The sequence below is a fragment of the Callospermophilus lateralis genome, chromosome 13 (assembly GCF_048772815.1).
Source record: "Callospermophilus lateralis isolate mCalLat2 chromosome 13, mCalLat2.hap1, whole genome shotgun sequence".
In the NCBI taxonomy this organism is placed as follows: Eukaryota; Metazoa; Chordata; class Mammalia; order Rodentia; family Sciuridae; genus Callospermophilus; species Callospermophilus lateralis.
The window spans coordinates 16,297,462-16,311,833 of NC_135317.1; the positions used below are offsets into that span (position 1 = coordinate 16,297,462).

The 14,372-nt window shown below is 39.4% G+C and overlaps 1 protein-coding gene across 1 annotated transcript in view; it reads left to right on the forward strand.

Moving 5' to 3' along the window:
- The window catches only part of Ryr2 (ryanodine receptor 2), a 585,643-nt gene that overhangs the window by 529,201 nt on the left and 42,070 nt on the right, over nucleotides 1-14,372 (forward strand). Inside the window, exons 85-88 of the mRNA XM_076832381.1 lie at nucleotides 5-78; nucleotides 9,240-9,320; nucleotides 10,090-10,178; nucleotides 11,755-11,883. Coding sequence (XP_076688496.1) covers nucleotides 5-78; nucleotides 9,240-9,320; nucleotides 10,090-10,178; nucleotides 11,755-11,883 — 373 coding nt within the window. The remainder of the gene's footprint in view (nucleotides 1-4; nucleotides 79-9,239; nucleotides 9,321-10,089; nucleotides 10,179-11,754; nucleotides 11,884-14,372) is intronic.

Sequence of the window (14,372 nt, forward strand, 5' to 3'; positions counted from 1 at the left end):
GTAGTGTTCTTGACCTGAATGCTTTTGAGCGACAAAACAAAGCTGAAGGACTTGGAATGGTGACAGAGGAAGGATCAGGTACTAACCACCTACATGTAAACCACCCTGTCCCCCTTCTTCCATGAAACACATCCATTGTCAATTACATTTTCAGCAGAGATAGAATTGTTTTAAAATTGATAAAACGCTCATGTGGCTCATTTGAATGTTCAGAACTGGACACTTGCATAGGATACCCAAGATGCCCCCAGTCTTCCAGATGGGTCCCGACTCCTGCTTTTCCTGGTCCACCTGGCAGTGCCTGCTGCACTAGTTTTAGCAGAGGGGTACAGTTCCCCCATTGAGAATCATCGGTAGAATCTGCAGGTGCCCGGATGGGCCAGGGTTGCGAAGGCGGAGCTTTGCCTGGCTGCTTTGGCCAATGGTCAGGCTCTTCTCCCCGTTGGAGAGCAGTCATTCAGGTCCCTGAGTGACCCCTGTCCCTGTCCTCCACTCTGTCAGCAGTTATCCTTCCGTCTCTAGCATCTTCGCAAGTCCCAATCATTTTGTGACAGAAGTTAAGAGTAGTTCTTTGTTTATGTGATTCTGATTACTGAAAAAAATAGTGATTGATGCCCCCTGAGAATGTTTCTCTCTGTGACTAGCTGTGGGCATCAACTTGAAAGTCAAGCCTGCAATGCAGTCAAAGCACAAATAACCACTGCTGCCCACTCCTTTCAGGAATATTTAAGAAAAAAATGTTACTTATATTGGTTTTTTTAATCTTATGTCTGATTTTTTTTCTTTTCTTTTTATTATTATTATTAGTTGTTCAAAACATTACAAAGCTCTTGACATATCATATTTCATATTTTTGATTCAAGTGGATTATGAACTCCCATTTTTACCCCGTATACAGATTGCAGAATCACATCAGTTATTTAGTTCTTTGGCCAGCTTTGGGTTTATCTTCTTGCGAATGTGCTAGTTTGGTAACATTAGTTTCTTGATCAGACTAATCTGATCTCAAAAAATAAATTTTTCTCCTGTTTCCTATTTGTAGCTTCTGCTGGCCTTTCTGAAATTTTAGCTAATCAGTTTTTAATCCCACCATTAGAAAAAAGAACGGCTTATTTTGAACTATATTTGAAGTGTATTACATAGCACGGGGTTTTATTCTGTGACATTTGAATATATAGGTCCAGTTGTATTATATGGGTCAGTGGAGTTAATCACCTTCTGGAAAAATCAGCAACACTGCTCCAAACTTACTCAGTTTTTCTCCCTACGGGCCCCATCTGGAGAATCCAGGGCCACTGTCAACCTCAGGGCTAGTTAACAGTCTGCCTCCAGAATCTCTGGGAATCCTGAGCCTTTTCTGTTTGTAAGATGTCTAAAAGTAAATGACTTTCTGTCTAAATCTTCCCTATCTTAGAATTAGAAATCAATTTCATTTTTCCCTACAGTTCCAGAATCTTTGAGCAGAATCCCTTTCCTCATTCTCAGTCCTGTTAATTCTCAGTACCCACAAAGGAACAACTGCCCCACTGGCAGCCCCCGGCCTTTGCCATTCTGTTGTGGACTGCAGTAAGGTCATTTGAGTCCCATATCAGAAATTACTGAGAGACTGTTCTGATATGAGCTGTTTTCACCTCTCAGTCTGAGGTTGGTTTAATGTGTGTGATCTTTTTCAACACACACAAAAATAATTGCCCAAACTGATTAACACATTTTGAATTTTATTTCCTTACAAGTAGCAAAATAAAACAAAAATCTCAACTTCTTTCTCTTTCCTGTTCCCTCTTCTTTTGACTACTGTAAATGTCCTACCTTTCTTCCTCAGTCGTCACTCGTGAGCGTGGTAATTATTAGCCGTGAGCTGCCCTTCTGTTCACTTGCTCTTTTATTTGTGGTTAGCTCTGTGTATACACCCAATAGTGACAGTTATTGTGCTTTTCTTTAAATTCTGTTTCAACAAGTAGATTATTTAATTTTTATCATTATGCATCCTATTATTTTTAAATATTATATACCTTATATGCCTAGTTTCCCTTTTTTCTATGAAAATGTAAAGTTATTAATATTTCAGACATGAAGGGACACCAAACATTTAAATTATGCTTTTGGGTTTATTTTGTTGCATTTCTTTCATTTAAGAGAGTCCCTGGTGGGCCCAGTGTTTGGTTGAGGGCTTTAGAATGTGTGCTGGGGTCTCCCTGTGGCATCTATGTCTTGGACAAACCATGGCTTTATGACTGCACTGTTGGTGCACGGGAATCAGTGATAGATCCCAAGTGGGCTGTGACCAACTGAGTGTGCTCTGCCCACTGCCTTCTTGGCTCTGGGGGTTCTACAGGGCTTTCCTCTGTTCCTTTGAAAATACTACAGATTAAAAATCCTTGAACATAAAAGCTAATTTCATTCTTAAGACTGAATTGGAAAAGCAACTAGAAACAGTAGCAACTCTTTGTTCTTCACACTAATAGAACAACAAAGATGGCGTCAGTATGTCAAAGGAGCTTTTCAACAGCCTCCTAGGCAGTGGTAATAAAGAAAGGAAGAGATATAGAATAGGACTAGCACTGTCAACAGGCTTTCAACTAAATTGTGCCTTCTGATTAAGTGAAAGACCTGTTACAGGGACATGGACAGTTAGGGGAACATTGGCTGTTAATAACACAGTTTCTCACATTGCTGTAAGAACCCTTGTGTTGACCTCTCTGAACATATTCTTAAAAATTTCTATTGTGAGGCCATTCTTTTATTTACAATTCTACAAAAGTTAAGAAAAGCTCAGATCCTCATAGGAGAAGGAAAATCAGTTATTGCACTTGGAAGGTACAGAAAAGGCTGAAAGACCCACATCTGTTCCTGGTGCCATTGCTGCAAAGACTTAGCATAGGCTGAAAAGAGTCTGCTAGAGCTCCATCTGCTAGGTCTTCTGCATCCTCATCCCCTGTCTTTATTAGGTGGAAACTCCCCCATGAGGATAATATGGCCAGACACTATATCGCCCAAGCACATGAACTTTCTGGAGTCTACAAACTGGGTGTCTACTTCCACAGTGAAGTAGCTGTGACCAGAGTTTTATACATAAGGAAAATAAAGGGCAGAAAGGTCACTTGGCTTGCCACAGCTAAGTGGCAGTGCCAGAAGGCAATGCTACTCTCTGCCTCCTACTGTTCAGTTTACAGACTCCCTGAGCTGCACCTGCTCTGTGTCTCTGCATGTTTGTCAGGGTCTGTTTCATATCTAGCGTCTAGGGAGGACTTTTCTGCCCTAGTACCTGTTCTTTGCACCCCCAGGGCACAAACTGCTGCCAGCTTTAGCATTTATTGCTGATGTTTCAAAACTGCTTCTAACTTTTTAATGTCACAAATGCTGTTTCTAATCTGGTATGGAGAAACCACTAGGAACCACGTGTTTCTTTAAGGTTTGTATGTAAAGGTTTCAGGCCAAAAATTTGACCTTCTTTCCTTACTGCCACTACTGCTATGGATGTTTATCCCGTCTCTGTCCCTCCTTACTAAATTCCCCCATAGTGACAAAAGCCTGGATTTCCCCTTTTGTTAAAAAAAAAAAAAAAAAAAATGTCTTCAGCAGATGTGTTTGAAGGATTTGCGATGTGGTCAATATTGTCCTCTCTGTATATTTTATATTCATATAGGCTTTTTAATGATTAAATGAAATTCAGAAACCAATATGAATATTTAAAATTTCATCCCATTCTTGAATTTTTAATTTTTTTTTATCAAAACCATATAACCTCATTACCAATTCATTATGAATTTGAAAGTGCAGTTTTCCTTCGTGGAAAACATCTGTTAGAATATAGCAGAAGATGTTGAATTTTGGTCATTTTTGTGGTGGTCCTAGACCTCCTAGGGAAGAAAAAATTATGAAATTGATCTGATTCCACAAAAAAACCTTTTCTAAAATATTAACTATCAGTTAACCTTCCCCAAACCTCTACCTGGATTTGATAATCTGTTATACTGAGGTTCTTATCAATTATTTATAATGATCTTATCAAATTTATGTGAAGTTGAAGCAAAAAATTAATTTTTAATTAAGCAAAAAGATTATGATTGCCTAGTACTGGCTGCCCTGATTCCTTGTTATAGTTTTTATTAGTTTCTTGACTCTGTTTCCCCAGGTATGGTCTAGGGTGCTGCCTGCTTTATTTGCTATTTCTGGGGATCAGTATGCTTCAAGGAAAGCCTGAGATGCTGGTGCATTGACACCAAAGGCATTTTCCAAACATCCTTACAGTTTTTAAACTTTGAAGCCCTCACTTAAATTTGAGTGCCTAGTCTGTGAGACTGGGGGTGTACACACTTCAGAGCAGTGCTCTGTGAGAGAGACTCAGGGGCCCCATAGAGGTCGCAAGTGGCCTGAAGTCAGCATCCTGGTGGAGAGGGAAGGCAGAGAGTTGGAGCAGGAGGTCGCAGCCCAGCAGGGAGCTGCGCTGCATCTGGTGTGGAAAGAGGTGACCAAACTAGATGGTGAAGAGAGAGAGTTTGTGAAAGGCTCCAAGGACCTGCTCTGCCCTGCCAAGGAATTTGTGTTTTTTTTTTTTCTGTGAGGCCTTGAAGAGCCATTAAATGAGTAACACTTGAGTGATATTGTGTGCTAATAGCCCCCTGGAATGAAGGCCTCACATCCATTGTTGGAAGAAGGCTCCAGGCAGACCCCACCAACACTAAAGTGCACTGATTACTAAATGCTACTCTATTCCACAGCTGAGTCCTCCAAAGATAGGGGCTGGCAGAATTTCCTTGTGGCAGTAGGCAAGTTCTGAGGGAGGTCTGATGATGCATAGGAGGGATTTTTTCAGAGTAGACTTTTCCTAGTTAGGGTTCAAGGAATCCATCTGTTTATGAGGGGAGTACTACCCTGGATTGGTGCGTGTGAGTAAGACCCCAGGCAATACTGTGTAAGATGGGCACCTTTGCCTGAAGGCAGGGGCTGCTCAGAGTGGGCAGTGAGCACCTCTGAGTAGTGACAATTGAGAGGCCTTGGCTCTGGCTGTGAGATGATTTCCACCTCACATTGGAAAGGAGAAAGATTTTCCTCCATAAATACTTTAATTAATTTAAGTACTAGAAAATATTTTAATTCTAGTACCTAATGGGACATACCTAATTTATTTCCCATAGTGGTCATTCTGATTGTGTTGGGATCTGAAATAGTCATGCATTGCATACACCAGTGTCAGGTTGTTGACTTCATTTAAATAAACTTACTCAGTGAGCTGAGTAGGTGAATTGTCTTTTATCCCCTCCCCCCCACCTGATGAAATTCTGATGAAATTTCAACAATTTGACCTTTGGCTTCACAGCATTGGAAATTTGCATCTATTCCTTTTGGGCTTTGCAGATTCCAAAGCACTTTTACTTGTTTGAACAATTTGATTCTAACAACAGCCTAGGAAATTAGACGAGGTGTTTATCAGTCCCCATAGCAAAACTATGAAGCCAGGCTCAGAAAGGGGATCCAATTTTCCAACATCACATGTCCAGAAATGGATTTCCTTGGGTTCTGAAATCAATGGAAACAAGTGTGAATTCAGATTTAAAGAACATACAGTTCATGAAATGATTGATAATCACAGATTGCACTGGTTGGTGAGGCCAACTTTAAAGAGCTCAGAAACAATGGCGTACTGGATTTGATAGGACCATGTAATACTGTAGTCACCTGTTGCTGCCTGTTTCTCCCATAACTGAGCTGCTTCGGTTGGAGACTGTGTTCATCTCCCAAGGTGCCTAGCAGAGAGGAGATACTCAGTGAAGGTTTATTGAGATTTGTGCGAAGCAAATCTTAACTACCAGATACCTGTATGACATTAGCTGAATTTCTTAGTTTCTCAGTTGTTTATTGACCCACCAAATGAGATTCCATTTACCTAATCTGCAGGATAATAATGAGCCCAAGATGAAATGATGAAATGCCTAGCACAAGAGCACTTCAAGGTCTCCAAATGTTAATTGTGATTCCATCTTTAAAAATTTATTTCGTTAGTTGAATTGTAAAATAGTTAAAGAAGTCATAATGAAGCCACTTCAACAGTGATATTGGAATTGCCCACATGGAATAAAATACCTAAAAATATTGTTAGTATTAATTCTTTAGTTTTGCCATTGTACAAAATAGTTCTTTAAATCCTCTGAGTTCAATTACCAGAATGATTTCCTCCATGGCAGTGGATGCTTTTGAGTGACACTCAACAATGGGTTACGGGGGTCTTTTGATGTGGCCAGTCCCTGTGTCATGCCAGTCACCCCTTTGTCTTTGAGTTATTAGAAACACTGATATGACTAGACCTTATAGCAGTGGGGGCATTAGCTTTTGGAGTCTTCCTTTTCCAATTATTGTCATGTACATACTAGGTAGTAATTTTTACTTATATCACTGAATTTTTATTAATTTAATAATTTGGAAGTTAATTATTAGCAATTAACCCAAGTTTCATCTGAAGAATAGGCTGAAAACTTCAAGCAATGTCCATGGACATCCCAAGTGGTCACTAGACACATACCCACACAGTATTTTGTTGAATTTAGGCAGAGACTTGTCTATGTTTCTATTAACTGGATAAGCCAACTGTGAGTAAGACAGTGACCAAAAGCAGGTTAACCTCATTTGATCTCTAAAATAGGATTTACTATTTCATGCTTTGCTCAGCAAGTTCTAACTGTATTACTTCCACATGAAAATTTACAATTTTGACGATAGTTTGCCCCACTAAAATTAAGATAACTCTCAGAAAATATAAATGCCATTCATAAATATATTCAAAAAACTCTATTTACTCGGCTAGGAATGCTGCTGCCATCTTCATTTGATGTTATTGCCTTTCCTCCTAATATATCAACCTGTTCACAGTTGATAAAAATGCACCAATGAGGTAGAGCAGGAACAGGTGCAGGTGCAGGTCATCCTCAGGTGCAAAGCAACCAGCTCACCATGAGCAACAGTGCTGCATCGATTCCCCAGTGTCAGCCTTCTTAGGCTCCTTTCAAAAACAGAACCAAAGGAATGCCCTCTGCAGTATGTGCCTCAAGCCCTCACACAGCTTGACAATATTTTCAGGATGTAAGAGCACTTTCAATTATGTGTCACTCCATTCTGTTATTTGTTATGGATCTCAGTTCCCATCTTAAAATGAAATTGCTTTTCCACATCACAAGGAAACTGTTGCTCCTGTACCTTCTGCAGACATAAAGCCGTCTTTGCCTCTGTTACTGCCCCACTTACCTGCAGCATGGGCCACGGCAGCATTTTCATCTGTGATGAGCTCATGGTACCCCAGTGCACACCTGCCAGCACCTGATGGGCTTGTCCCATGCCCTCCTCTGCCCTGTCATGCCCTCCCCATCCTGCCCCCCCATCCTTGTTCTGCTACGTGCAGTGTGGCCTTACTGAGTGAAGTCACTTGTATTTGTTGCTGTTTACAGTCAAGAAAATGGTGTGCATGCAAACAGCAGATAAAAACTTCTGTTTTGAATTATTATACATTATGCAGAGCATTTTCAGGCACACAGCATCTATGATATTTATTTTGATGTCAACTGTTCTAAATAATTTCTACAAAGGTTATCTATTTCACATTAAGTACATGAATATTAACAGTAAATACATGGTTTATTGACCTGATTTTCTGAAGGAAAATGTTATAGACGGGCTCACAGGGAAAGAATCAAAAAGTCTAGTTGCCTCACATAATATTTTGATTTAAATATCATTTTAAGAGTCTTCTGATTTAAATGACTCATGAAAATGATACTGAGTATTACCAATGAAGAGTTTAGTTTGCTTATTGGCCTAAACTGTTCTTGCTTTCTTTCCTACCCTGTCATGAACTTATACACTGAGGAATGGACTTATCAGCCATGTGTGAGATTTAAACAAGTTGATTTTCACACTTCACCTGCCACAGGGTCTGAGTCCCATACATGGTGATCGTAGCTTGGTCACCAGATGTCATAGCTTGTGGGCTAACAGGGAAACGAGTACAATGCTTTTATGTACTTTTTTTAATGTTTATATTAGTTATCACAATGGTTTTGCTTCCTAATCCTACCATTACATGAAGCCTCCCACTTTGAAAGTCCCAGACTGCTGACTGGTAAGTCCATCAGCTCTCCGTCATTATGATCATCCGTGATTTTAGTTAAACACATGATCATTGCATAGTTTTCTTTCTTAGCCCAAAGTATTTATAGTCTGTGAAAAATTATTTTGTTTAAATACATAAGTATATTCATTCACGAGCTAATCAACTTTTTTTTTTTTTTTTTTTTTTTGCCATTTTGCTTTTAAAACAAATTTAGATTCTGGAGCAGACACTCATGTAACATTGACCTTTCTTTTTTTTCACTGACACTTTTTTTAAGAAATCAACTTTCATTTGTGTGGTGCTGTTTTGTGTTTGTTTCTTTCCTTGTATTTTTGCTGTCAAAGGAAGTTGTGATCCAGAGACCATTAAATTGCAGTGTAGTGGACCAGTGCAGCCCTAGGAGACTTTGTCCCTGCCCCTCAGGCATGTCTCATCCTGATGCTGCAGGTGGCCTCTGACTTCCAGGAGCCATCTTGCTCTCCTCTCTCCCGCTGAGTCCTGACAGTCTGTCCTTGGGTTTGTTCAATTGGAGTGAAGTCTCTGCTGGCTCCTCCTCCTTGGGAAGTCATGCTACAACAGTCCTGTCTCTTAGATGTCTGAAGTTTTGGCTTTTTTTTTTAATTTTCCAGTCAGTACACAAGCTGGTTAAAGATTTAATTAGAAAGAGTTAACAAGCATTTTCTAGGGATTTGCAGTTTTCACAAAAATCTGCTAATTATTCTTTAATAACAGAAAACTTTGGCACTGTTCTGTGGATTCACTATAGGCTTTGCGTGAGTCATTTGGTCATGCCCTAGGAACAAAGCAAATTTAACATTTGTGACATACCCTTTCTGTATGTACCCCCCCCTCCAAAAAAAGTTTACATCTTTAGGTTGTTCGTAAAATGTTGCCAAACCCATGCTGCTACTTTTAACAGAGAGAAATCTGAGTTTTTAGTTTCAAATGTTCTTTTCTTACAAAGAAAAAGTACATCTATCTGCCAAGCGCATGATTGTAGGAGCTTCAGATAGAGATGTGGCTCTGACTTGAGACCCTTTGGGTCCAGAGCAATAATGGGGTGACCTGCAAGTGGGGGTGGGGGCGAGAGGGGGGGTCTGGGCAGTCGCTAATGCTCATCTCTCTGCATTCCCCGCAGGAGAAAAGGTTCTGCAGGATGACGAGTTCACCTGTGACCTCTTCCGATTCCTGCAGCTGCTTTGTGAGGGGCACAGCTCAGGTTTGTGAGCCCCAGCCCATGAGGTGGGACCGAGGAACAGATGTGTGAAGCCAATGACAGCAGGAGCTCTTGAACTCCATTAGACTTTAGTTTGAGTCAGCAAATAGTTCCTGATCATCCTGGGTGCAGTGGACGCTGTGCCATGTTACATGTGGCTCTGCTGCTTTCAAGGTCCCAGCAGAGCTGTTTCTCTGGATCACTGTCAATCATTCTTATGTTAGAGAAGATAGGTGATGGGTGAAAAAGAATTTAGATGGGTACCTTCAGAGGAACTTAGAAGTTTATTTCTTTTGCAGCACTTTACCTTGGGAGTTCATTAAATGACTTACCTAGTTTATTTCTGTTCACTGTTTAATATCTGACTCTTCTCCAGTTCCATGGGTCCATGACGGCAGGAATTACATTTTAGTTTTAGCTTTGTTTCCCTAGCACTTTGCATATATAATTACTGAATAAATAGCTTTGTCCTCTTATCCTTAAATATGGGAATCCCTTTTCAGTCTTGTCCAGGGCTTTAGAACTAGGATAAAGAACGGGTGTGACCAACATCTCAGACAAGAATTGAATATTGTTGTTCTGTGAGGATGCATTTTGGGGATGATCATACATGTTTTTTTGAGAAATTTAACTAATTTCATATTAAAACTATTAGATAAAAGGCTATTTTTAGCCCCAGTGATCTTACTGTAGACCCAACATTTACTTTGGTAGTTACTGGAATAACAACTTGTTTTGACTGAACTTTAATAGCATTTTCAATCTTCTGTAGATTTTCAAAATTATCTGAGAACTCAGACTGGCAACAATACAACTGTCAACATCATCATCTCTACTGTGGACTACCTGCTGAGGGTTCAGGTATGTGGCCTCCCTGTTGGTTACAAGCTACAGGGCTGGCCAGGTGAAGCAAAGTGCTGGCCTTGTTAAACTCACATGTCTTCATTTGCTTGGGTTTGTGATTCTAACTGTTCATTGAGATATGTTGCCTGTGATCACAGTCTTTTCTTCAGTTTTTAGGGTGAAGCTCTCTCTGGTGTAATTCTCTCTGATCCTGGCTGCTACTTTGTTCTTCGTTTCTTTCAATATACAAGCTTCGCCCCCTGGCCCCCGCAGCCTTTATTTTTTAGGTTGATAGTATTTTAAATTTATTTCACTTTTCAAAGCATTTCTATACTCCTTCTTTGATAGATAATTTGGGGAAGAATATTGAAACATTCTTACAAATAGGAAGGTCTTTCCACTTGCTACCCTGAACTTGACTTTGGTAGCCTAAGGTTGATTCCTTTCTGCTGTCCTGCTATTTGTGTTAGTTTTAAAATTGAGCTTAGCACCTTATTACCTTAAAATATCTCTGATAGAATCATTTTGACACTTGGGCATCTTAAACAATAACAGCCCTGTAGAACTTTCTTTCCCCTCATTTTACTTATGAGAAACAGTCACAGTATTTTAAAGGCAGGGAATTCAAACTTTTAGGTTTTATCCTTAACTTTTTTTTTTTAATACCAGGGATTGAATCCAGGGGCATTTAACCCCTGACCCACATCCCCAGCCCTTTTTTTGTATTTTATTTAGAGACAGGGCCTTGCTGAGTTGCTAAATGCCTTACTAAGTTGCTGAAGATGGCTTTGAATTTATGATCCTCCTGCCTCGGCCTCCTGAGTCACTGGATCATAGGCATGTGCCACTGTGCCTGGCTAAAAGCACATTTTTTTTTTTTTAATTTAAATCTTAACGGGGGGAAAAAAGTCCATTTTGAAGCAAATACACCAAAAATGTTGCTGAAAACATATTATGATTTTTAAAACCATGTCTTAAAACTCAAGTGTAGTTCATATGGTCAAATGAATTATTATTATTTTTTTACATGTATTTAGCCAACTGAAATCTCTTTAAAATGTCAGTGTGGAAAACTCCTGTTTGGAAAGATGGGTCTTATTGGAGCTTGTTCATGGTTGTTGGTGTTTCTGCCCAGCTGGTTCCCCAGGGGCAGCTGGGAGATCAGGGACATCCTGGTATTCTTTCATGTCCCTGGCCTGTAGGAGAAGACTAGGGAGGGCAGAAGTCTGTAACCCCCAAAATATTGTTCCATGATGTGTCTAATTTTTGAGCTCAAATTATAAACATGTAACTTTGCTCAGTGGATAAATATGCATTAGTTTTAAGGTATCCTTACATTTGTGAAGTTTAGGGTCATAGGAGACAGATTTTTAAAGCTAAATTTTCTGCTTCTGTCTTCTCTGCAATGTTATTTATATCAGGAGAAGTGGTTTCCACATGTATGGTATGTTTAAGAAAATAATTGATTAATAGTATTTAATTCACAGATATTGTTATTTGCTACCTTACCTATTATTTTCAAATAATAGGACTGGACAGGTAGGTTTGTGATGACTTTACAATCTACCTTAGTGATGTCATTTCTGTTTCCCAGGAATCAATTAGTGATTTCTATTGGTATTACTCTGGGAAAGATGTTATTGACGAACAAGGACAACGGAACTTCTCCAAAGCTATTCAAGTCGCAAAACAAGTGTTTAATACTCTTACAGAATATATCCAGGTAAATGTTTAATCATTTCTGTTATTTCAAGAAAGAAAAATAAAAAGTCAATGGATAGCATTGAATTCGATAGAAAAATGCAGTCTGCCCAAAGTGTTCTCCACATCTCCTATTGACCCGTTTCCTTGTCTCTTTAACAATGACCACAACTGAAATATTAGGTTGAAGTGTGTATCTATACATGACGAAGTTGCTTTACCATTTCGAAGATGGAGATGTCATTAACTTATTAGAGGCTTGACCCATTCATTCTGTTGTATCTCAATGTATTAATCATTCAGTAGTCTTAAGAAAGGAAAGAGGAAGCAAAGGAGGGACTAGAGGATCATTAAGCCATGTTTTGTAGTATTTCCAGTAACAGTGAGGAAGACATTTCATCAAACTAAGAAAAAACGAGAAGAGCATTTAAAAAATCATATATATGTGTGTGTTTATGATAGATAAAATCCAAATACCAAAGAGAATTATGTTATCTTACATTTGTTTATTTTATATTCTCCCTAGATGAAATCACTAGTCTTAAGCTTAGAGTTTTAAAAACAATTTTATATAATTCCAATTTTTGTGTGACCATACTTTGCTATTTCTTAGCAGCCTCAGCAGCCACTATCCTGTCTTCTGTCTCAGGGGCCAGTATTACCTTGAGTGAACAATCCCCATATTCCATGCACCTGTGCTAAGATAAAACAGGAAGGAGAAACTTATAGTTCACTCTTAGACCAGGCATGATCTTGTGAGGGGAAGAGAAGTTTAGTGAAACAGCATGTCTTGGGGCCACTGGAAGGCAGGAACTGTGGAGTGGGACTCACCCTGTCCCTCCTCTTCCTGGTCAAATCAAAGGAAAGTCAAGTTCAAGTTCAATATCATCTCAGTGTGTTCATATTCCTGTTTCCTCATTTTCCTGACTTCCCCGATTGCCTTGGTTTTCCTCTGTCTAGAAAGATGAGGACAACAATCATGTCCTCATTAAATATATTTGACCAATTACATTAGCAAGCAAGTGAATTTTGTATAAATTGTCAATAGAATGGCTTCTGCGTTCCAAAAAGAGCCCAGAGTGGGCATGTCTTGTCCTAAAACAGAGGAAACTGTGAACATACTGAAACTTGCAGGACCTGTGGAGTTCTCGCTGTGCACAGAGCTCCTTGCTAGGTGTTGCTATGGAACATGTTTCTAAACACCTGTCCAGGGGCATCAGGTAAAGGTTCCTGGACTGTTCTGTTCATTTTAGCTTCTCTTGTTATGCCTGCAGGTATGACTCATTCTTATAACTTAACCATTCATGAAATATGTATTTTAATAAATACATGTTAATTTCGCAATAATTTTATATTTTCAGAAAAGTTATAAAAGTTATAAAGTTATTAGCTTTTCCTAATGTTGGTATTCCACACAAATATAGAACATTTGTCAACACCAAGAAATTAATATTGGCACAGTCTTATTAACTAAAATATATACTTTATTTTGATTTTACGTCTTTCTGTCAATGCTGTTTTTCTATTCCAGGATCCAGTCCAGTTTCCTACATCTTGCTCAGTGAGATACATTTAGGAGACCCTAGCCTTAGTGTCCTTTTTCCTTATAAATATTAATATATGAAAACAAGCTCATCATTAGCTTTGTGCTTATTTTGGACTGCCTTTTAGACTACAGGATTGTACTTTGCTTTTTTATTCCAATTTTTGCTGACTATCAAACATAAGCAGAAGACATTTCTGTAAAGTAATTATTTATAAAATTGCAACCTCGGTTGTAATAAAAGAGAAGAAGAAAAAGAATCATTTGACTAAAAGGAAATCATATTTCACAGTTCCTAGAATGAGACCAGGGATAATTAAGGAGAAAGCTTTATCTGTCTCTGCCTCAGGTCCCTCTGAAAGTGAGACTGCTCTGTCTTCCAGCACAGAGCAAAAGTCTGTGTGCCACAGAGGCTGAATACCTCAGAGGCCAGCGTCCCTTTCACATTGGTTATTGGTGCTAAGAAGCCACTGGATGGAGTTTGAGCACATCCTAGACAGTCTTCTCCCTTTGTCTCAGGTTTAAAGGTGTCAAAGAACCAAACTTAAAACAATTTAGTTTAAATCTCAATTGATTTTATTTTTAATTTTAGAATTGGGCAATCCTCCTTTCCATAAAAGAATAAATGTTCTAATGAGCCAAGTGGAAGAGGTTGTTTATAAGAGAGAAGAGATCAAGAAAGTAGAAACAATGAGAAGTCACTTTCCCTGTGAGGCAGGCCTGGGAGACTGCACACTAGGAAAGTGACTGGGAGCCTCGGGTTACTTCCAGTTGCTTTTCTGTGTGAGGATCCAGGCAGAGATGTGTCCTCAGCCTGCCCATGGCAGCTGGCATATCTGGGAAGTCTGGCTATTGCCTCTGGTGATTTCTCTGAAGGTCAGATAGGTAGCTCCCTTTCAGCTCAGGTACCTGGCACTTTAGCTTGTGCCTTCGCATCCACCCCAGCGGGGGTTGAAGGGAGTGCTGTG